Below are 25363 nucleotides of genomic sequence, written 5' to 3' on the forward strand. Positions count from 1 at the left end.
CCACAGCCGCTGAGCCTGCGCGTCCGGAGCCTATGCTCCACAGTGGGAGAGGCCGCAGCGGGGGGAAGACCCCAAAACACAAAAAAAAAAAAAAAAAAAAAAAAAAAAAAGAGCTCTGTTTAAAGGAGCTCCAGAGACAGGAGCGAGCCACGGCTAACAGTGCAGACTCCAGCGACGGGAATGAGAAACTAAGGCTGCTGCTGCCACCACGAAGAAAACTGTGTGCGGCACAGATCACTCTCACACACCATCTCCCCGGAGGCTGGGCAGCCCTCCACTGCTAGGGTCCCGGGATCCAGGGACAACTTCCCCGGGAGAATGCACAATGCACCTCAGGCTGGTGCAACATCACGCCGGCCCCTGCAACCGCCCGATTGCCCTGCACTCCGAACCCCTCCATCACCCCGACCTGAGTGAGCCAAAGGCCCCTAATCAGCGGCTCCTTTAACCCGTCCTATATGAGCAAAGAACAAACGCCCTCCAGCGACATTCAAGCAGGAGCGGGGCCAAATCTAGAGCTGAAACCCGGGAGCTGTGCGAACAAAAAAAAGAAAGGGAAAACTCTCCCAGTAGCCTCAGGAGCAGCAGAATAATCTCCCAAATCAAGTTGACGTACCCTGCAACTGTGGAATACCTCAGTAGACAACGAATCATCCCAAATTGAGGAGGTGGACTTTGAGAACAAGATTTACTGTTATTTTCCCCTTTTCCTCTTTTTGTGAGTGTGTACTGGATGTTTCTGTGTGCAATTTTGTCTGTATAGCTTTGTTTTCACCATTTGTCCTAAGGTTCTATGAGTCAGGTTTTTTGTTTTGTATTTTTACTTTAAAATTTTTTTTCTTAATATTTATTTTAATAATTTTTTATTTTACTTTACATTTTCTTTTCTTACTTTTTTCTTTTCTTACTTTTACCTTACTTTATTTTCTTTTTATCCTTTCTTTCTTTCTAATTTGTCTCCCTCTTATTCTGAGCCGTGTAGATGAAAGGCTATTGGTGCTGCAGCCAGGAGTCGGTGCTGTGCCTCTGAGGTGGGAGAGCCAACTTCAGGACACTTGTCCACAAGAGGCCTCCCAGCTCCACGTAATATCAAAAGGTGAAAATCTCACAGAGATTTCTATCTCAACACCAGCACCCAGCTTCACTCAACAACCAGCAAGTTCTACTGCTGGACACCCTATGTTAAACGACTAATAAGATAGGAACACAACCCCACCCATTAGCAGAGAGGCCGCTTAAAATCATAAATCCAAACAGATCGCAAAACATGCCACAAGATGTGGACCTGCCCACCAGAAAGACAAGATCCAACCTTGTCCACCACAACACAGGCACTAGTCCCCTCCACCAGGAAACCTGTACCATCTGAACCAACTTCAGCTACTGGGGACAAACCTACAGGATGCAGCAAAAGCAGTTCTAAGTGGGAAGTATATAGCAATAGAATCCTACTATATAAAAAAGGAAACATCTCAAATAATAACCTAACTTTTTTTCATTTGGCAAGGCTTTATATTTTTTTTAACATCTTTATTGGGGTATAATTGCTTTAAAATGGTGTGTTTTTTCTACTTTATAACAAAGTGAGTCGGTTATACATATTCATATGTTTCCATATCTAGTCCCTCTTTGTGTCTCCCTCCCTCCCACCCTCCTTATCCTACCCCTCCAGGCTGTCACCAAACACAGAGCTGATCTCCCTGTGCTATGCAGCTGCTTCAGATTTGCATTTCTCTAATGATTAATGATGTTGAGCTTTTTTTCATGTGGTTGTTGGCAGTCTGTATATCTTCTTTGGAGAATGTCTATTTAGGTCTTCTGCCCATGTTTGGATTGGGCTGTTTGTTTTTTTGTTACTGAGCTGCATGAGCTACTTGTAAATTTTGGAGATTAATCCTTTGTCCGTTGCTTCATTTACAAGTATTTTATCCCACTCTGAGGGTTGTCTTTTGGTCTTGTTTATGGTTTCCTTTGCTGTGCAAAAGCTTTGAAGTTTCATTAGGTCCCACTTGTTTATTTTTGTTTTTATTTCCATTTACCTAGGAGGTGGTCAAAAAGGATCTTGCTGTGATTATGTCATACAGTGTTCTGCCTATGTTTTCCTCTGTTTGATAGTTTCTGGCCTTACATTTAGGTCTTTAATCCATTTTGAGCTTATTTTTGTGTATGGTGTTAGGGAGTGATCTAATCTCATACTTTTACATGTAGCTGTCCAGTTTTCCCAGCACCACTTATTGAAGAGACTAAACAACCTAACATAGCAGCTAAAGCAATTAGAGTAAGACGAACCAAAATAACCCCAACGTTAGAAGAAGGAAAGAAATCATAAAGATCAGATAAGAAATAAATGAAAAGGAAATGAAGGAAACGGTAGCAAAGATCAATAAAATTGAAACCTGTTTCTTTGAGAAGATAAACATAATTGATAAACCATTAGTCAAACTCACCAAGGAAAAAAAGGGAGAAGACCCATTTCAAGAGAATTAAAACGGAAAAGGAGAAGTAACAACCGACACTGCAGAAATACAAAGGATCATGAGAGATTACTACAAGAACTATATGCCAATAAAATGGACAACGTAGAAGAAAAGGACAAATACTTAGAAATGCGCCACCTGCCAACGCTGAATCAGGAAGCAATAGAAAATATTAACAGAACAATCACAGACACTGACATTGAAACTTTGATTAAAAATCTTCCAACAGGGCTTCCCTGGTGGCGCAGTGGTTGAGAATCTGCCTGCCAATGCAGACGACACGGGTTCGAGCCCTGGTCTGGGAAGATCCCGCATGCCATGGAGCGACTGGGCCCGTGAGCCACAATTACTGAGCCTGCGCGTCTGGAGCCTGTGCTCCGCAACAACAGAGGCCGCGATAGTGAGAGGCCTGCGCACCGCGATGAAGAGTGACCCCCACTTGCCACAACTAGAGAAAGCCCATGCACAGAAATGAAGACCCAACACAGCCATAAATAAATAAATAAATAAAAATACAAAAAAAAAAAAAATCTTCCAACAAAGTCCAGTATCAGTGACGTCCTAGGCACTTTCAAACCTTTAGAGAAGAGCTAACACCTATCCTTCTCAAACTCTCCCAAAATATAGCAGAGGGAGGAACACTCCTTAACTCATTCTACGAGGCCACCATCACCCTGATACCAAAAGCAGACAAGGAGGTCACAAAGAAAACTTCATGCCAAACGTAAAATAGCTTGCCACACAGTGAATAAACTGTTATCAAATGTACCAAACGTACACTACCAAATGTAAAATAGCTAGTGGGCTAGCTGCATAGCACAGGGAGATCAGCTCTGTGCTTTGTGACCACCTAGAGCGGTAAGATAAGGAGGGTGGGAGGGAGCAAGACACAAGAGGGAGAAGTTATGGGAACATATATATATATGTATAACTGGTTCATTTTGATATAAAGCAGAAACACACCGTTGTAAAGCAATTATGCGCCAATAAATATGTAGAAAAAATGCAACTCTGATGTTGAATCAACAGGACATTTGATAAAAAACAACAGAATATGCATTTTTCTGAAGTGCTCATGGAACATTCTCTAGGATAGATCATCATATCGGGTCAAAAATCAAGCCTTGGTAAATTTAAGAAAAGTGAAATTGTATCAAGTACCTTCTCTGACCACAACGCTATGAGACTAGATACCAATTACAGGAAAAGATTTGTAAAAGCATGTATGATTACAAATACTCAAGGATTTAAAATAAAATAATGAATTACCAGGTGACCAGAGGGATAATAGCCGATGTAGTAAATTAAAAAAAGAAATTCTAAAGTAAAATATGTAATAGTCGAATTGAAAAAAATCCCTAGATGAGTTTAAGAGCAGGTTGAAAATGGCAGGGGGAAAAAGTCATTTATAATTGAAAACCATCATATAAAATTTATCTAATCAGAAGAAGAGAGGGAATCAAAAGAAATGAATGAACAGAGCCTCAGTGATCTTTGGGACAATATGAAGATGTATAACACAACTGCACCTGGTGTTCCAACATGAAAAAATGAGATTGAAAACGTTTTGAAGAAATTAGGTAAAAATACCCAATTTCAGTGAAAAATACCTACCTACAGATTCTGTAGAGATGGCATGGTCAACACTTTAGTGTTTGCCGACACATATGAAAGATTGAATTGAGTGTGATTAGTTAACTAATTAATCAACGAATAAATATATTTATGCAAAGAACTTATTGAAAAGCCTAGAATGCTAGGCACATTGTTAGGTAATAGACAAGTAAGATGAGCAAGATACAGTTTTTTTTTGTTTGTTTGTTTGTTTTTTGTGGTACGCGGGCCTCTCACTGCTGTGGCCTCTCCCTTTGCGGAGCACAGGCTCCGGACGCGCAGGCTCAGCGGCCATGGCTCACGGGCCCAGCCGCTCTGCAGCATGTGGGATCTTCTCGGATCGGGGCACGAGCCCGTGTCCCCTGCATCGGCAGGCGGACTCTCAACCACTGCGCCACCAGGGAAGCCCCAGTTTTTCTCTTAATGATCACACAGTCTGTTCAGGGAGACGTACCGCAAAGACAGATGCAATTCTCTGTGAAAAGCAGAAGAGTAGGATACATAGAAGGTACGGGAATAGTGAAACTGTACATATTATCAGATCTGCCGGGGGTACTACAAATCTGTTTGCCTCAGAAAAAGTGGCATTCCAGCTGAGTCTTCAAGAAAGAGTTTACGAATTGCATAGAGAAGAAGGAGACAAGAAATGGTTTATCTGGGCAGAAGAAAAGTGTGAGATGAGGAACTGATCAAAGGTATCGGGGACTGAAAACTGTATTTTCATTAAAAATATATTCAAGAGGTAAAATGTCAAACAGTGGGAGAATGAATAAACTAGAAGATAACTTAATTCAGGTATTTTAATGTTAATGTGAAGACTATAATAAAACATTTTATGGAACTGTTGCTTACAAAATTAAACAATTACAATTAAATGTATTCTATTTATGCAATCTCAAGAAGTAGTCACATAAAAATAAAATACTATGTCGGAATGGAGTGATTCTGTGTGGCCCCTTTCACAATTTGGATTGTGTTCCCTGTGCAGGCATAACCACAGTGCTGACCATGACCACACTCAGCACCATAGCCAGGAAGTCCTTGCCTCGTGTTTCCTATGTGACAGCCATGGACCTCTTCGTGACCGTTTGCTTCTTATTTGTCTTTGCTGCTTTGATGGAGTATGCTACCCTCAACTACTATTCAAGTTGTAGAAAACCAGCTACCACTAAGAAAAAGACATCGGTGAGTTCCAGTAGCAAACATTTTCTGGGAGGATAGTTTGAGTTAAATGATTCTTATTCATAGGATCTTATATAATATGATATAGTTTAAGAAGTCTTCTAAAAAACGACACAGGTATTCCAAAGATATGAATGTGACATTCAAGCACTCTTCAGCTTCACCTCCCAGTGGCGTGGAGTATTGTACTTTAAAGATTACTCTTTACCAGTGATTTGTGATGCAGATTTCCATAGTAGTTTCCTAAATACTTTTTCTGATTTCCTTGTAGTTACTCTATCCAGACTCCTCAAGATGGATTCATGAACGTTTAAGCCTACAAGCCCCCTCCGTACGTATAGCATTGCAAGTGCAAATATTTCTGAGAACTCTGGATAAACTACAATTGAAATATATTATTGTTTACATATGCACTTATTGGAGGCCAATGAATAATGCATGTACTCCCTTCAAAACTGTACTTAATTCTTTAAAATATGTCCAATTCAGAAAATTTGGAAAATAAAGGGAAAAAAAAAAAATCACTCCTTCTACCCCCACCCCCCACGGGTAAAAGTGTATACCATATATATTCCTGTAATTCAAAAATAATTATGAATACATTTCTGGGTCAAAATATTAATTTATAGGATCATCTTAATAACTATCATATGTTCATGATTGACGCACATTCTTGGCTGGTCACAGGGCTAATCCACACCTTTTCACTTTTAAATATATTATCATTACAGTTCTGTACATACTTGGAACTACTTAGTATAAATTCCTAGACGCAGAATGGTTAAGCCAAAGTTTGCACAGGTTTTGCCAAAATGCATTCCACCAGTGAATGTGTCAACTAGTTGATCCTCACAACACCCATTCTACTGAAAGGTCGCCGAGATGTTGAAAACATAAATCATCTTAAATATTGAATAAAGCTTCACAATTTAAAACAGAACTTGTTATATATAATTATTAATATGCTTGAATATTGACTACGGATTAATGTAAGAATTTATTGAAAAATTGAAAAATATATCTTTAAATCATTGATGTGAGCTACCGCTTTTATCATATAAAAATTTTTACATATAACTATTTGTATTTCTTTATACATGTGAACTCAGAAATTAACAATAATTTATGCCCAGCATACACAACAATTGGTTTTCTAACTACTGATCAGCACCTTATGTTCAGTGCATTTCAGCCAATTTTCATCAGCAATTTTTTCAAGTGTGTATCATTGTAGTTCTGACAGAAAGTAAGGTCACTTTTACACAGTGAACATATAGTTCTGGCCATCAAATGCTGCCAAATAACAATGCATTGAAAAATAAGGCGTAAGTGTGGGAGCGCGGGATGCTGAATAAAAGAAATATCAGAACGAATAGCCTGAGGCCGGAGAGCACATTATATCTTCCTCCACTCTCAGCCTTCACACTGCCAGAGTGCTCGGAGTGGAGAAAGAAATCTTGACATCATTGGTGTAGAAATGATACTGTCAAATGAAAGAATAACTAGAACCTGGAAGAATTTATTTTTCTTAAGCAGGAAAGTGTAATGACCCTGAAGAAAGTCATAGAAAAACAATTCACAGACAGAAAAAGCTCCAGGCTATGTGCAAAGACACAGAGAGAACTTCAACAGAAGTTCAGAAGAAAGAAGAAGGGGGAGTTGGCTGACAATGTCTTCAACTCTATTCTGAAACATCCACGTTAGTTTAGTTGAGGGGCCAATACCTCCGAAAAGGAAAAGCAGAGATGAGCAACCGCTCTGCGATTAGGGTCAGCAGCAGGCTCCACTGAAGACCATACATTACTTTGGGGCAAGTTGTCCAAGTAACTCTGTGCCTCGGTTTCCCAGCCCATAATATGCAAGGCTAGTCCACTCTGAGTGTGCAGTAGTACCTGCTGCCAGGAAACAGAGCGGTTCTGAGAAAGTCACATTGCTGCAATATACAAACAGGCGAAACGGGCATGACGCGGGAATGAACGTAGCTGGACAGAAGGTGACCTTGGATACTAGTTAATTAAAATATCTATTTTTTTCCTCTAAGAATTTTATAGTGTCAAGCCTTATATTTAAGTCTATAATCGATTTTGAGTTTATTTTTGTGTATGATGTTAAGAAGTGTTCTAGTTTCATTCTTTTACCTGTAGCTCTCTAGTTTTTTCAGCACCACTTATCGAAGAGGCTTTCTTTTCTCCATTGTATATTCTTGCTTCCATTATCAAAGATAAGGTGACCACGTGGGCATGAGTTCATCTTTGAGCTTTCTATCCTGTTCCAATTCATCTAGTTTTGTTTTTATGCCAGTAACATACTATCTTAATTACTGTAGCTTTGTAGTATGTCTGAAGTCAGGGATGCTGATTCCTCCAGCTCCGTTTTTCTTTCTCAGGATTGTTATGACTATTCATAGTCTTTTGTGTTGCGAAACAAACTGTGAATTTTAAAATACTAGTTCTGTGAAAAATGCCGTGGATAGTTTGATAGGGATTACATTGAACCTGTAGATTGCTTTGGGTAGTATATTTTCACATTGTTCATTCTTCCAACATAAGAAAATGATATATATCTCTCCTTCTGTTTGTATCGTCTCTAATTTCTTTCAACAGTGTCATAAATTACTGCATGCAGATCTTTTGTCTCCTTAGGAGTTTATTCCTAGAAATTTTATTTTTGTTGCAGTGGTAAATGGGAATGTGTCCTCAATTTCTCTTTCAAAATTTTCATCTTTATTGTATAGAAATGCAAGTGATTTCTGTGCATTAATTTTACATCCTATTTTACCAAATTCAATGGTTAGCTCTAGCAATTTTCTGGTAGCAACTTTAGGGTACTCCAGGTGTTGTATCAGGTCTTCTGCAAACAGTGACAGTTTACCGCTTGTTTTCGATTGCGATTCCTTTTATTTCTTATTCTCCAAACCGTGGCTAAAATTTCCAAAATGCTGTTGAATAATAACAGTTCGAGTAGGCAAATTTTTTCCTGATCTTAGAGGAAATGCTTTTAGTTTTTCACCATTGAGGATGATGTGGGTTTGTCTGTGGGTTTGTCATATATGGACTTTATTATGTTGTGGTAGGTTCCCTCTATGTCTACTTTCTGGAGAGTCTTTTCATAAATGGGTCTTGAATTATGTCAAAAGCTTTGAAAATTCTTTTACAGAAATCACAGAAATATCCTATTTGACCAACCTCCTAGAAAAATGGAAATAAAAACAAAAGTAAACAAATAAGACCTAATGAAACTTAAAAGCTTTTGCCTAGCAAACTATATATATATATATATATATATATGAAAAACAACACTCAACTGAAGCAACTGATAAAAGATTAATCTCCAAAATGCATCTCATGAAGCTCAATTTCAAAAAACAATCCATAAATTGGCAGAAGACCTAAATAGACATTTCTCCAAAGCAGATATACAGAGTGCTAACAAACTCATGAAAGTATGATAAACATCACTAATCATTAGAGAAATGCCAATCAAAACTAAAAGTTTTCACCTCACACAAGTCAGAATGGACATCACACAAAAAACTACAAGTAAATGCTGCGAAGGTGTGGAGAAAAGTGAACCCTTTTGCACCGTTGGTGGGAAAGTAAATTGATACAGCCACTAAGAAAAACTGTATGGAGGGTCCTTTAAAACCAAAACAGGACTACCATATTATGCTGCAATCCCACTACTGTGCATATATCTTGAGAAAACCATAATTCAATATAGAGACATGTACCTCAATGTTCATTGCAGCACTATTTATAATAGCTAAGTCATGGAAGTAAGCTAAGTGTCCATCGACAGATGAATGTATAAAGAAGATATGACAAAATGTATAATGGATTAGTCATAAAGTGAAACACTCATTTGTAGTGAGGTGACTGGACCCAAGTCTGTCATACAGAGTGAAGTAAGTCATAAAGAGAGAAAAATATACAGTATGCTAAAACATATATGTGGAATCAGAAACGTTCTGATGAACCTAGTGGCAGGACAGGAAGAAAGATGCAGACTGCAGAGAATAGACTTGAGTATACAAGGAGGAACAAGGGTAATTTGGGACAAAGTGAGAGAGCAACATAGACATATATACTTTACCAAATGTAAAATAGCTAGTGGGAAGCAGCCACATATCACAGGGAGATCAGCTCGGTGTTGTGTGACCACCTAGAGGGGTGGGATAGGGTGGATGATAGGCAGTTTTGTCATAGATATCTTACTGTTTTTAGCCTGGGACCTCCATGAGCACCCTCTGACTCTCTAGTGCAGAGGCTTCTGACGTACATTTTGAGTCATCTCCTTCTGTTGGGTTTGCTTGCCTGTAATTGTTGAAATTCTCTGTGTGACCCTACACAGGTACAAATTGTTGAAGAAATAAAATGATGAAAATCTGGCTGAACACTGTCAAAATTTATGTGCTATTTTTAATAAAGGTAGATATTTTCCAACTGGAGCTTGTTGGAAAGATACTACTTCAAACAGATCCAAGAATCTGTTTTTCTCAGCAAGCCTTCAGGTAATATTTACACATCTCAGGGAGAAGAAAGAGATTTATCCAAATTAAAACCTAAGAGCAAAATTTTCATTTCTGCCCATTGCCTAGAAATGTAGATGAAAGTAGACAACTGCACCATGATGCTTTTATCTGGCTATTGGCTTGTGCACAGTAGGACGAGGACATCTTTTTTTTTTTTTTTAAGTTTTGAGTATGAATTTATTTTATTTATTTATTTATTTTTATATAAGCATAGAGCATAATTTATTTATTTCTTTAACATCTTTATTGTGGTATAATTGCTTTACAATTGTGTGTTAGTTTCTGCTTTATAACAGAGTGAATCAGTTATACATATACATATGTTCCCATATCTCTTCCCTCTTTGTCTCCCTCCCTCCCACCCTCCCTATCCCACCCCTCCAGACAGCCACAAAGAACCGAGCCAGTTTCCCTGTGCCATGCGGCTGCTTCTCACTGGCTATCTACCTTACGTTTGTTAGTATATATATGTCCATGTCTCTCTCTCGCCCTATCACACCTCACCCTTCCCCCTCCCCATATCCTCAAGTCTGTTCTCCAGTAGGTCTCAGTTTTTATTCCTGTTTACCCTTAGGTTCTTCATAACATTTTTTTTTCTTAAATTCCATATATATGTGTTAGCATACAGCATTTGTCCTTCTCTTTCTGACTTACTTCACTCTGTATGACAGACTCTAGATCTATCCACCTCATTACAAATAGCTCAATTTCGTTTCTTTTTATGGCTGAGTAATATTCCATTGTATATATGTGCCACATCTTCTTTATCCATTCATCCGACGATGGGCACTTAGGTTGTTTCCATCTCCGGGCTATTGTAAATAGAGCTGCAATGAACATTTTGGTACATGACTCTTTCTGAATTCTGGTTTCCTCAGGGTATATACCTAGTAGTGGGGTTGCTGGGTCATATGGTAGTTCTAGTTGTAGTTTTTTAAGGAACCTCAATACTGTTCTCCATAGTGGTTGAACCAATTCACATTTCCACCAGCAGTGCAAGACTGTTCCCTTTTCTCCACACCCTCTGCAGCATTTATTGTTTCTAGATTTTTTGATGATGGCCATTCTGACTGGTGTGAGATGATATTGTAGTTTTGATTTGCATTTCTCTAATGATTAATGATGTTGAGCATTCTTTCATGTGTTTGTTGGCAGTCTGTATATCTTCTTTGAAGAGATGTCTGTTTAGGTCTTCTGCCCATTTTTGGATTGGGTTGTTTATCTTTTTGTTATTGAGCTTCATGTGCTGCCTGTAAATTTTGGAGATTAATCCTTTGTCAGTTGATTCATTTGCAAATATTTTCTCCCATTCTGAGGGTTGTCTTTTTTTTTTTTTTTTTTCCTTGCGTTATGCGGGCCTCTCACTGTTGTGGCCTCTCCCATTTGCGGAGCACAGGCTCCGGACGCGCAGGCTCAGTGGCCATGGCTCACGGGCCCAGCCGCTCCGCGGCATGTGGGATCTTCCCGAAACGGGGCACGAACCCGCGTCTCCTGCATTGGCAGGCGGACCTGAGGGTTGTCTTTTGGTCTTCTTTATGGTTTCCTTTGGTGTGCAAAAGCTTTGAAGTTTCATTAGGTCCCATTTGTTTATTTTTGCTTTTATCTCCATTACTCTAGGAGATGGGTCAAGAAGGACCTTGCTGTAATTTATGTCATGGAGTGTTCTGCCTAAGTTTTCCTCTAAGAGTTTGATAGTTTCTGGCCTTACATTTAGGTCTTTAATCCATTTTGAGCTTATTTTTGTGTATGGTGTTAGGGAGTGATCCAATCTCATACTTTTACATGTAGCTGTCCAGTTTTCCCAGCCCCACTTATTGAAGAGGCTGTCCTTTCTCCACTGTACATTCCTGTCTCCTTTATCAAAGATAAGGTGACCATATGTGCGTGGGTTTATCTCTGGGATTTCTATCCTATTCCATTGATCTTTCTCTTTTTGTGCCAGTACCATACTGTCTTGATTACTGTAGCTTTGTAGTATAGTCTAAAGTCAGGCAGCCTGATTCCTCCAGCTCCATTTTTGTTCTCAAGATTGCTTTGGCTATTCGGGGTCTTTTGTGTTTCCATAATATTGTGAAATATTTTGTTCTAGTTCTGTGAAAAATGCCAGTGGTAGTTTGATAGGGATTGCATTGAATCTATAGATTGCTTTGGGAAGTAGAGTCATTTTCACAATGTTGATTCTTCCAATCCAAGAACATGGTATATCTCGCCATCTGTATCATCTTTAATTTCTTTCATCAGTGTCTTATAATTTTCTGCATACAGGTCTTTTGTCTCCTTAGGTAGGTTTATTCCTAGATATTTTATTCTTTTTGTTGCAATGGTAAATGGGAGTGTTTTCTTGATTTCACTTTCAGATTTTTCATCATTAGCATATAGGAATGCCAGAGATTTCTGTGCATTAATTTTGTATCCTGCTACTTTACCAAATTAATTGATTACCTCTAGTAGTTTTCTGGTAGCATCTTTAGGATTCTCTATGTATAGTATCATGTCATCTGCAAACTTTACTTCTTCTTTTCCGATTTGGATTCCTTTTATTTCCTTTTCTTCTCTGATTGCTGTGGCTAAAACTTCCAAAATTATGTTGAATAAGAGTTGTGAGAGTGGGCAAACTTGTCTTGTTCCGGAGCTTAGTGGAAATGCTTCCAGTTTTTCGCCATTGAGGAGGATGTTGGCTGTGGGCTTGTCATATACGGCCTTTATTATATTGAGGAAAGTTCCCTCTACCCCCACTTTCTGCAGGGTTTTTACGAGTGTTCTGAAGTTGGCTCTCCCACCTCAGAGGCAGAGTCCTGATTCCTGGCTGGAGCAGCAAGAGCCTTTCATTCACTCGGCCGTGAACCAATCACCTGCTTTACTGGAGTTGAGTCCCTGGGGGACTCTTCCCCGGGGGCCTGTGAGGAGGCAGGAAGCATTATCTGGCAGTTCTCCAAGAAAAGTCCGCCGCTCCCCGGGAGACGGGAGACCAGCCCGGAGTCCAAGTTCTGGTCGTGGCAGACTCGTCACTCTCTGGGCCCGGCTCCAGCTCAACTCGGCAAGGCCCGCCTGGGCGCCGCCATCTTCGAGGACATCTTGATTAATGTCGGTCCTCACACACAATCACTTCCCAATTAATAGGATGTCCCCAAAGTCTACCAGTAGTAATACTGAATGCTCTAACATCTCTACCTGCATCTCTGTGGTTGGCTCCAGAGAGCTACAAATATATTTAATCAAACTATTCTCATTTATGTGTCACTGTAAATTGTCCTGTCTCCTTATCCGCTCCATACTGACTTCCAACATCAGGAGATCTTGTGAAGTAGAAACATAACATTCCAATTGTACACAAATTTTGGCTATCTAGGGATGACAAGTAATGTCTGGTATCCACACACTGAAAACACACTTTTCACCTGAATTCCATGGAACAAGAGGATTCTCTCAACATCCTTATACACTTTAAAAAAAGTGTTTAATAATTAGAAAAAAAGAACTTTACTTCTCCATAATTTATTATATGTATTATTTTACTTTTGCGGAATTTTATACATATAGATATGTGTGTGTGTGTGTGTGTGTGTGTGTGTGTATACACCAAATCAGAAGAGAAGTAGGCAGAACAGGGACTCGAAATTGCAAATACACATTTGAAAATAGGCTTATTTTCCCTTACCAGTAACCAAAAAATACAAGATTTGTAAACTTCACTGTAGTTTTTCTTGTATTAAATTTGCAAAGACAACTTTTCAGAGCAGGAATGAGGATGGGCATAAGGCATGACACTGTCCTCTTTATTTATTGAACAGACAGGATGGGCATAAGGCATGACACTGTCCTCTTTATTTATTGAACAGACATATACTGTACTTATTGCTTAATACACCTTGGGCTGTTCTTGACTCATCTCATGTTATTTGTGTTGTTCTTGTTGCCAGCAGAACTATTGTCTCCTTGATGTGAGTCCACCACCACCGGCAATGGTTACCCTAAACAATTCCATGTACTGGCAGGAATTTGAAGATACCTGTGTCTATGAGTGTCTGGATGGGAAAGACTGTCAGAGCTTCTTCTGCTGCTATGAAGAATGCAAATCAGGATCTTGGAGAAAAGGGCGTATTCACATAGACATCTTGGAACTAGACTCATATTCTCGGGTCTTCTTCCCTACATCGTTCCTGCTCTTCAACTTGGTCTATTGGGTGGGATACCTGTATCTCTAAATTTTCCTCCTGGTGGAAAGTGAAGAGTGTTAAGTTTCCTTCTAAACTTTGGCCCTACCCAGACCAATAGTGATCAATTGGAGTAGCAAGGAAAGATACTAAGTTTATCTGAAATTATGTAATACCTTTGAGCAGCGTAGGAGTATGTGGCTAATATTTCTATTATGTATTTCAGGCTCACACAAACGCGAGCACACAAACAGGTTAATTGAGTTTTAAAGTGATATTCTTTCTAATCCTTACTGAATCTGAAACGTGGTGATATATTATCTGGATATTGGAAGCAGCTGCGATTTTTCCTTGTGAAGAAATTTGTGAAACTTACAGGCAAATATCTGAGAAGCTGTCTTAGGCCCCAACACTTTCTGTATCTTTTCTTTGCAACCCTTGGCAGCACCGGTGTCCATGTATGCTAAGTCACTGCTAGCCAAGATACACTCTACAGATCTCAGCGCCCAGGCAGTCTGAGTTCAAGTGTGAACCGCAGTGAGTTACCACCCAGTTTCCTCTCTCTGTGGCCTCTTGGCGCTGACATTATCTTCACAGGTTGGCATTCTGCTGTCTAATAACTTCACCCTAGGCTTGGGAAAGACGTATATGCATCATCCACAAGTTTTCAGTTGAGAAAAAATTGAATTTCGAAAATTCTCATGTAGCTAAAGATGTTTAATATCTTTGAACACCAGTAGTTCAACATTTTACCTTGAGTTATGTTTACTAAATGAAGGTGAACCCCACAGTATATGCTATTATGGGTTTAATGATTATCTTCCAAAAATGGGTATACAGCATTCACAAGCCATTGTTTTGAAATTGTTTTCCTGTGTGTGAAAGAAATATAGATAGAATTTTTACAAAATTTTCTTAGTGACTATTGTTTCAAGTCAAAACAACTTTAGAACCAAAAAAATGGGAAATAGCTACAATCAATGATACAGTTTGAAGAAAAAATTATTTTATACTTTGAAATATGGATATGTAGCAAGATTCCAAATTAAAAACCTTGAAATTATTACTCTTTTAGTATTTTTATAACACAAGGCCAAGTTGCTTCTTGATTTTAGTTCTTTATTATAACTGGAATCTAGTATGTACTTCATTTGACTCTTCAGAAGCTTTCCACCGTTGACAGAAAAAGAAAAAGTCCTACCGGTAAGTTAACAGATAAATATCTGTTGGCATTATTAAAATTTTTGTACTGTGTTTTTCTTCTTATCCAGAAAATTGTATTTGTTTTATTGGAAATTACATTTTATTTTAATTATATATTTGGACATATATTACTCAGAAAAAAGATAAAACATTATGAAGAAAAAATATAGAAAAGTGCTAATTTCATACACTTTACTGAATGCAGAAGATAGACGACATGAGTGGGAGAGACAAGAAGAAGTTGAAATTAATTTATTGGTTTAGTATCAAGTGAAAGCAGATGTACTGATATTTATCACGCAGTTTTCAAGGATGTCTATTTAATGTGAGATACTGAGTTTCTTCCCGTCAACTTCCTTCCTGCCATTTGATGTTTTAGTTGCTACATAGGCCACAAGCCAATTGGCTTTTATTTAGAGAGTCCAATTTAAAACATAGTAACAATGAGTATTTGTAGAGAAAGAGTTTGAACTTATTGGCCTAAACGAAATTTCTCTTCAATTGGAGAATTTCACCTACTAGCAGTCTCACCCTGTCCCTAATACATCAACCTCACACAATTCCACAGAGAAGGGCTCTGGAGGTCTCCTGACCACATTCCACTCAAGGAGGCAGCCCAAGTTGTTCTTCAAACACAGTCCCCTACTTTATAGCTTCTAACAACATGAAGACTTTCAATCTATTATTTCTTAAAAGAAGTTCTGGAGGAGACTGAATTTGCCAGTGAAAGATTTCACATGCCACAAAGTGGCGGGGTCCCTGAGCCTCTGTGTCCGGAGCCTGTGCTCCACAACGGGAGAGGGCACAACAGTGAGAGGCCCGCATAGCACAAAAAAAAAAAAAAAAAGAAAGAATAAAAGAAAAAGAAAAGAGAAAAAGCTTCAGTTTGAAGTGACTTCCAATGTAATTAAAAGATAAGTATTGATAGAAAATTCATAATTTGCTGACTACATTTTAAAGTTGGCAGCAGAATATTATAGGATTTTAGAAGAAATAAAATATGCTATATCAGCATTATCATCATCATCATGATCACCACCACCACCACCAACACCATCAACATAATCATCTATGTCTTTTTTTATGTTCCATGCTAGTCTTTAGCTGTGCATTCAGCAGAAAGGTTTGTTTTTTCCAAACCATAACAAAATTAGAACTTAAAAATAGAAAAGTTTGATTTCACTTTAAATACAAAACATGCAGATCATAGTTCAAACTTTTGCTCGCCTAAAACATTTCCAGAGCTTCTCTTTGTCTCAGAAGTCCTGTCTACATTGCCTCAATCAGAATTTAAAATGACTCTTTAGGAAGATGTTCCATCTAATTTTTCTTTGGTTGCTTTTGGGCTTTGTTTTGTTTTTGCTTTATGTTTTGTTTTTTGTTGCTGCTTTTACTGAATTTGGCTTTTTAATTGCTTCTCATGAAGTCAAATTTAAATTGGCTAAGAGCTCTTTTTCCAAAGAAGAATGTTCTGTGTGTATACCTCTGATTTTGTTAGTCCATGAAGAATATCAATATGCTTCTTATTACACAGTTTAGGTCTAACAAGTCTGATATACTTTGGACTTTTTACTTTTGGATAGAAATAGGCACAGGTAAAATATATTGTTGATATTTACAGTATTATTCATTAGATCTTTAGATTAACTCAAGACATTTAAAAGGATACTTTCAATCATTCCTGACCTTCAAAATGACTAATTTACACACATATGTATGTGCAACTACATGATGTTTTTCTTTACAAGCTGCTCCTGTATTAAATGAAATATTCATTCTTCACAAATGCATTCTCTCTGTGATTCTAAGAGAGCAGAAATTTTCGGGGATTAAGCCTGTGTTGTCTTGTGAAGAGTAAGAGGCCATCTTGTGTTTACATGTAGTGATGTGTGAATTTGTGTCCCCATTACAGTGGTAAAACAAGAAAAACTTATTAGCGTGTGTATTACTCTAATTGTATTACCCCAAACATAGTTGAAACAAAGAGGAGCACAGTTTCTTAATAATATCATATTAGCTTCTTTAACAATTTTAAGGAAAAAAGAGAGACACAGGAACTGACAATATATTTCTTGGAAGAGTGGGACCACATTCTTTCTTTAAAAAGAAAATCAAGTTTAATACGTGATCAGAAGTTGTTTTGGAGTCCAAACAAACCTGCATTCTACTAAGAGCATCACTTTTTCACTAGTGTGAACCTGAGTGATTTTCTGGTCATTTGTGCTTTGTGGTCTATTTTAACTGATAAGCCAAAAGTAGTTCTTCAAGATGTAGGTTGCATATAGCCACTGTACCGCTTGTTTAGGACACAGCTTTCACCTATAATGTTAGAAAGCACCGAGTCTAGTGTGAACTGTGCCACGTGTAAGAGCCATAGTGTGCTGTCTTCTCCTTTGGAATCTTGTGTGTAAAGGAAAATGGGGCCCTAAGACATGCCTCAGGCAGAAAGGGAGAAAAGATGCACATGTCTGCTCTCTTCCTGGATGGAATTCTTCCTGCCTGTGAAGTCATCTCCTCCAAGTGAGAGGAAGGGAGATGGATATCAGAATCTTAGAGCCTCTAGGAATTTGCATTGAGTGCTCAGCGTAGAGGAGCCTGACCCAGGGAGGGGAGCTGCCCTGAACAAATGTGTGTGCTGGTCCCTTTCTACGGAAGTGGGCTGAGGCCCAGGCCAGGGTCCCCGCCCTCGTCAAGTGGTTTCAAACTGTCCTTGCTCTACTGTCGTCCTGTGAGGGACTGGAGATTCTGACTCTTGGTCCCGCGTCTTGCTGTCCTCCTCCACTCTGCCAAGGATGTTACTCCTTGCTAGTTGGCCAGCTCGTGGTGTCCTAGTGAAAAGCAGGCACTCCGTGCCTAATGTGCCTTAGCGACACGGGCAGCGCTGCGCCCCGCTTCACCGGTCTGATCCCCGCTGTGCCCTGCTCTGGGTGGGCTGGGCCGCCCTCTGTATTTGTATTTGTATTCTTACATTTGTACTTCTAATACAAATAAATGCACATGTTGGCAGAAATATTCGAACTGAGTAGATGTCTTCTGGTTGTGGGTTGCCAAACAGGAGGCCTGGAAATGGGACTGCTAAGACCCTCCCAGGTCCACATGGGGGTTCTTGCACACCAAGGGAGTTATAACACCAACTGCTCCTCTCTGAAGCTCACCTTTGTGCTAGCCCTACCCAGAGGAAGATTCTGCAAATGTTAAGAGGAAGAATGTTACAAGTGACTTATGTTCAAGGTATGTGCCTTTTTCCTCCACTGCTGCTAGAGCCCAGAAAGAGGCCGCACACTCCGAAAAAGCCACCCGTCCCGCATCCATGGAAAACATGAAACCCGGCTCCAGCCAAGCCAAGGAGGGAGGTGCCTGCCTCCAGGGCTTCGCCTGCAGATCAGTTGTAAGTTAAAGAGTGTGGGCAGGGTTCCAGTTTACTGCTCCTACATCATCCATGCATGGGGAAGGGAGAACGGACTACCTGCAAAGTCTGAATAGCCGCTCCTGAGTAAAGGCTGCAGCCCGACACCAAAATAAAAGCTTGCGAAAAAATAAAAAAATAAAAAATAAAATAAAAGCTTGCGTTCGCCAACAGGACTGCAAACCAGTGGCAACTGCCACCACGAAGGAAAGATAGATTTTACATTCTGCCCTGGTCAATTTGAACAGAGCACTGAAAACAATCAGGTTCCCTAGCTCATCTATTATGACTTCAGCAAGACAAACCGTTTGCTCCTGGATAGGTACTGGAGGAACGATGAGACATATTCTTCCACCTCTGCCAGCTTCCACTTCTGCTCCAAGACTTAACATAGGCTCCTGAACTTTGCATTAGGTTTTCAGATGTCAATTGGACTGCTCAAAAATATCTGTTTTGATATTTTCAGCAATTACTTCTTGGATTACTTCGATATATGTTTGAATACCGGTAAACATTTCAAGTTCACTAATCCCCTTCCTCTTACCAGAATTGTCAAGTTTTCCCTGGTCTGTCAGCAAAGTTGCAGGTCCCGTTACAATAGCAGCTGTCCTTTATGGAGGACTACGTGCTAAGAACTTTACGTGCGCTGTATCAGTCAGTACTTCTCTGTGAAGGAGGTACTGTTGTTGTCGCCTTTTTACTGATAAGAAAGCTGAGGCTTGCCCAATGTTAGAGACCTAGGAAAAATGAAGAAAAATATTTTAAATGCTGGATATATGGCTTTAAACACTTCAGAACTCGTGTGCTTAGCCACTACATTCTGCAGTGCAGTGCCTTGAAAACCTTGACCCTGTGGAGTGAATATCTGAGAGAATTATTTTTACTATAGCCAACATTTACTTTTTATTAATTTAAAAAACTTTTGTTTGGAAAAGAGTATTTCTTTCAGAAGACCATGGAATGTAAATTGGTACAGCTACTATGAAGAACTTTAAGTAGTTTCCTTAAGAAACAAATAATAGAGCTAACATATGATCCAGCAATCCCACTCCTGGATATATATAGAGAGAAAAATGGTTCAAAAGGATACATGCACCCCAATGTTCATTTCAGCACTGTTTAATACATAAGCCAAGACATGGAAACAACTCTAATGTCCATCAACAGATAAATGGATAAAGATGTGGTACATATATGAAATGGAATATTAGCCATTAAGAAGAATGCAATAATGCCATTTGTAGCGTGAAGTAAACCGGACAAATACCACTATCATATGATATTGCTTATATGTGGAATCTAAAAAAATAATACGAATGAACTTATTTACAAAACAGAAGCAGAATCACAGACTAGGAGAATGAATTTATTGTTACTGGGGGTGAAAAGTGCGGTGGAGCCATAGACTGAGAGTTTGAGACTGACAAGTACACACTACTATGTTTAAAATAGGTAATCGACAAGAAATTGCTGTATAGCAAGAGGAACTCTGCTCAATATATTGTAATAACCTAAATGGGAAAAGAATTTGAAAAAATAGATACTTGTATATGTAAAAAGTAAAATGTAAAAAAACTAAAAAATAATTTTAAAAGGACATCTAAACAATGTGCTAAAATGTCAAAGTGAGGTCAGCAGTGTTCAGTAGAGATCCACAGAAATCAGGGACAGTTAATCTCTACTGAAAAGTAATATATAGAACTTTGCTTCACTTGATTACTTGTAAATTAAAAAGAGAGTTTATGCTCAGACCCTGAGTGTACTGGTTGCAGAGCAGGAATTCTAAGTAAAAGAGAACCTTCATAAAGTCTCATGTTTTGTTACCCTAAGGTTTGGAGTGGCATGTTTGAACCTCCAACCTCACACCAAACTAGCTTCTCTGTTCTAAAAACTGCTCAAAGACTAACCCTGGGCCAGTAGCCTCTCTAGTGATGCTCTTCTCATTGTTTCTGCCCAAACACAAAGTCACATCCAAGCACAGCCCAGAAGGAGAACTTCAGGTTCTATTCCCCAGTGAGTTTGCAGACACACTTGAGAGACTGCAACTTCTTGAATATTTGTATTCACAGGAGTCTGTGAAGCTTGCTGGGGAATTTCTTTAAGGATATTAGAACCGGAAAGGACCAGCTCATCAGACTGGGCTGACTGCAATTTATAAATGAAGGGATTAAAAGGTACCAGCAATTTGTTTTAAAGCTTAACAATGAATTTATTTGAGTAAAATGACTTGAAACCTGGATTCATAGTAGTCTTCAGCCAAAGACATTGGGATGCTGGCACTTCCCTGATAAACCAGAAAGAAAAGGCTCAAGTCTTTAAGAGGTGGAAATGGAGTGGAATGGAGTTACACCATGTGTAACTAATCCATTCACCATTCAGCCACAAGCAGGGACTCTCACCAAGAGACTAGAAAGGTCTCAGCTAGAGACTTCCAGCATCCATGGAAGCTCAGTGAGGACTGCACACAATGGTGGGAGATGCTGCCATGAACCTTAACTCTTGGAGTATCATGACCAAGTGGCATGACTTAACTTACAGAGGCAATAGATTCAATGGCCACAGTAAGCCCTAGGAATGGAAGATAAATCAGAGCAATCTGATCCACAGCATCTGAGACAAAGGTCTGTAACAATGACACAGATGCAAAGCCTATGAAGGCTTTGCTTGGTAATATATACCAGATAATATATAATATACACCAGATTATATAAATCGGGGAAGAACTAGGGCCAGGGTGTTGTAGCACATGTTGACATAATGGGGGCTCAGGAAATCTTATTTTGGCCACAGGTTTAAGACAATACATAGACTCAGAACCCCTTTGTTGAGCAGGTCCCTTTGAAAGGAGGGGCCTTGTCTATATTGCAATTCTCCCTCCAAGTATTTCCCAGAGGTAAGGAGCTATTGACTAGGGTGACTGTGCCCAGAGGAAAGGAAAATATCAGAATTTCTGAAGTAATTCTATTCTGACTAGAATATTTTTAATTCCCTGGAATCACAAAATGACAAGAGTGTTTAAGGTCAGAGGGATATATGGAAGTCAGTCACTAAGCAGTCTGTTTACCTATGTTCGTCTTCCAGGAGCCCAGAAGAATGATTGGATTTCTCTTTGATTCTTATCCCTGGTATTGGTAAACTCAAGTGTTTACTGTCATAATATATCCAACCTGGGGGGGGGCCTAGATAGCCTGTGGGGCATTGGGTTAGCCATTCTGAGTGGCAGAAGTAAGCACTTTAGATGCTTTATTACAGAGCCTGAAGTGCAATGTGTGTCTTGTGACCCAGCAGAGCCAATGGTACTTAAAGTATCTGTTCAAATAGGGATGGCTTCTTTGACAAGCTGTAGTGGGAGAATCCCCAAGTAGAAATCCTGAGTTTTGAAAAAGAAACGTGTTCTTGTGTTCACAACCATTCTCCAGCCTCATAGATTCTTGGCTTCCTAGTGTGCCTATAGAGATGTAGTGCCTGATTTGGGCTGATATTAAAGATACGTGGCCTGATATATCCTTCATGAATGGTGATTTTATACACCAAGCCTGAGCAGGGCTGGAAAGTATAAGCATTTTGCATGAGTAAGGGATGTAGACTCTCATGGCATCAAGTCCACATGCAAATAACCATAACAGCAGAGATGCAGGACATCCATGAGCTTCAACAAAGTGGACTTTCCCTCACCAAAACTGATTTGCCACTAATGAGCACCCCTCTGCTACCAATGGGAGCCAAACGTATTTCTCAATGTGGCACCATTTCCTTAGTGATACTGACAGGTTCATTTCTGCAAAGCCCTGCATCTTTGAGTTGGCAGCAAGTGGTTCTTCCTCTTCTTTGGAATAGATAAGGATTTCAGATGTGAATTTACCCTTCCTCTCAGCGTGGCCAATAATATTACATTCCTTAATCATTGCCATGAAAGCTCACAGAGTATTACCTCTGTTTTTCAAGCCAATTCAACTTGCCAGAACTTCAGAAGTTCTCATGGATGTCTTTAAGGGTTTAGCAATCAGTACATTTTATTGGTGGTGAATGTTTTAATAGCAGTGGTATAATAGTATGATATAAACAATGGGGTACAAACACCTCAAAAGTCTCTAGCCAGATAGGTCACAATTTAAAAATGTCTGGCTCTTATTCATTGAGGACCAACGGAATAGAAGTAAAAGGGGGAAAAAAGAAATAATAATTGAGCATGTAAACAAAGGCTGGACACTCATCTTTTATCTGATCTGTCCCACTCAACTTCTTCAGCCACACTTTGAATACAGATACAATACAGAACAGAAAAACCACACAACTGGGTGAATCAGTAAACGTGGGACAACTGCATACACCTGACCTGCCATTTTAAAAGCAAGATGCGAAATAGTACAGATCACCTGCTGACAGAAAGTTAAATTCTAAAAGAATTTAACTTCTACACATTTTTCTCTGGTGGAAAGAATTGAATAAACCAAACAAGGCAGAAAAATCCAAGGCTGAGGGGAATAATTTCCTACAAAATAAAGGCCTTTTTAAGGATGGAAAGTTAAAAAATGTCATCTCCAAACCATGCTTTCGTTCCATCTCAAAGGCTATTTTACCAAATTTCTCATTTCCATAACTTGGTTGCTGATAAGCAAGACATCATGGGGCTCTCCCGCTAAATGTTCCTAAGTGCTCCCTCTGCAGGTTTGATTTAGTAGGCCTGCAGTAGGACCCAATGTTCACAGTACACCTTTGTGAAACATTGGAAGGGAATGTAAGTGGTGGAAACTGGGGGCAGAGGTGAGAGCTGAGCGAACTTCTTTAGTCATTCCATGAGAATACAAATCCATAAATTAAATAAGTATATATTTGCAGCTAAGTACTCTGAAATTAGATTAAAGTAGCAAATTTTCTCTGCAAGCAAAATGGTCCTGGAAATAAGCAGTTTGGCCTCGGATGCTGTATTCACCAAAGGAGACTAATACAACAAACTCTGAAATCTCAGCTCTTTCCCATAATCAGGTCTTTCTCACATCCCAGCGTGGATGAGTGAGCAGAGGGATCTAGCTCCACCCCAAATTTTTTCTCTTGTGTGGCTTTACTCTTCCACTGTTCCAGCAGATGGATGAGAGTGTGGCTCATAGGTAGACGATGTTAAAGCAGCATGCATTCTGTTAGGCATAGCCAGGGAGCATGGCAACTCCTATGTGAATGCACAGGTGGCTAGGGTGTGTCCATGAAAATGAAGGGGAACATGGATATTACTGAGGGAGAGTCAAGTGAACAGGAGCAAAAGTTGGAACCCTTGAGGTTCAAATGTCAGAGAGCAGTATCAGAAAGCCTTGTGGCTGACCAGAAAGTGAAGTTCCCCATAGCCAGCAGCAGCCACAGCACCTGGACGTTTATTTAGAAATTCAGACTGCGTAAGGTCCATCACAGACATACTGAAATAAATCTGCATTTATATGCACCTTAAACTATGAGAGGCACTGCCTGCTCTTGCCAATTAAAAATTGTCTCCAAATAGTTTAATCTTATAGTAACTTTAAAATTAGTTAGAAATGAGAAATCCAATTTTATTAAACTTTCTCAGATATCACCACACACATCATCTCAAATTAAACAGCAATTAAAATAATTATTTCATGTGTAGCAAGATGCACATTTCAAATTCAAACGTGTTCATTCCTATATAATTCTAGAGTTCTGAGTCCTGAGAATTATATTTAAAACGTATAAGAGCAGCAAAGTACTTAAACATCAGAATTCACACAAAATGACCTTAATCTATAGATATTTGAGACTATGTTAGATAAAGTTCAGGTCAAATACCAACACTTCATTTACCCATACCAATAAAGCTGAGAAGTCCAGGCAACAACTGCTGCATTGACACTCCACTGCACAAAATCCCAGTGTTCCCAGAAAGATCTGAACATACTATGCAGTATTCTAGAGAAAATGCACCTTATTCCAATAGCATGGCTGCAAGTGGCATATACCTGAGACTGTTGTAAAACATTCATTTCATTTTTCTCTCCAAATTTAAAGATTGCACCAAACTAAGACAACTAGGTAAAATTACCAGACACAGAATTTGGAAATAATTCATTCACTCACTGAGATGTTCTATAAAGTCCTATAAAAGAAAACACACAAGCACGTATACAGTTATGCATGTTTATGCTTGGGCATGTGAGGGGTACACAAACACACATACACATCCAGCCTCTAGGCTTAAGAAGAAATGTTTTCTTTCTCCTTGCTTTCAACTTGACTCGGCGGTAGAATTCAAACAAATGAAACATGAGAACTGCAAAAGAGCTCTGGGCCTGTAATAACTGAATCCAGATCCCTGAACTAAGGGATTTGACCAAACTCAAGCTTGGCTTCTGGGGGTTTAAGGCCATGTCCCCAGGATGACCCCACCCCACTTAAAATGCCTACCTGAGAAAGCTTAACACTGTCAGAATTTGTTTTAGCCAAATATATTTGTGCTAGCCAAAACCTGGTATTAGCCAGACAGGCCCCAGTACCACTCTTAGAGCAGTTAGTTTAGAAGGCTTGAAGTTGTAACCCCCTTCTCTGCCCTTTGGACCAAAAGCCCCTTTCACACCACTCAGTAATTCTCACTCAGCACGCCTCTGCCTTTGTTGTTTGAGGGAAGCCCTCAAATTGTGTTTTAAATGCACTTGTGAGACCTGGGGTTTGATGTTTGAGTAGTTTGTGAATTATATGGTTATATTAGTTTAGTTTTAGCACTTGTCATTGGTGGATTTGTTTATTGGTTGGGTTGTTATCTTCCTTTTTTTTTTTTTTTTTTTTTTTTTTT

At 39.2% G+C, this 25363-nt stretch overlaps 1 protein-coding gene across 1 annotated transcript in view; it reads left to right on the forward strand.

The window, feature by feature from the left end:
• LOC103069297 (gamma-aminobutyric acid receptor subunit gamma-3-like) overlaps window positions 1–14108 on the forward strand; it is a 249259-nt gene extending 235151 nt beyond the window's left edge. Inside the window, exons 9-11 of the mRNA XM_007460909.1 lie at window positions 5080–5276; window positions 5545–5604; window positions 13728–14108. Of these exons, the coding sequence (XP_007460971.1) occupies window positions 5080–5276; window positions 5545–5604; window positions 13728–14009 (539 nt within the window). The 3' untranslated portion in view covers window positions 14010–14108. The remainder of the gene's footprint in view (window positions 1–5079; window positions 5277–5544; window positions 5605–13727) is intronic.
• Window positions 14109–25363: the final 11255 nt, after the last annotated feature.

The sequence above is a fragment of the Lipotes vexillifer genome, unplaced genomic scaffold (assembly GCF_000442215.2).
Source record: "Lipotes vexillifer unplaced genomic scaffold, Lipotes_vexillifer_v1.1 scaffold1900, whole genome shotgun sequence".
Lineage (NCBI taxonomy): Eukaryota > Metazoa > Chordata > Mammalia > Artiodactyla > Lipotidae > Lipotes > Lipotes vexillifer.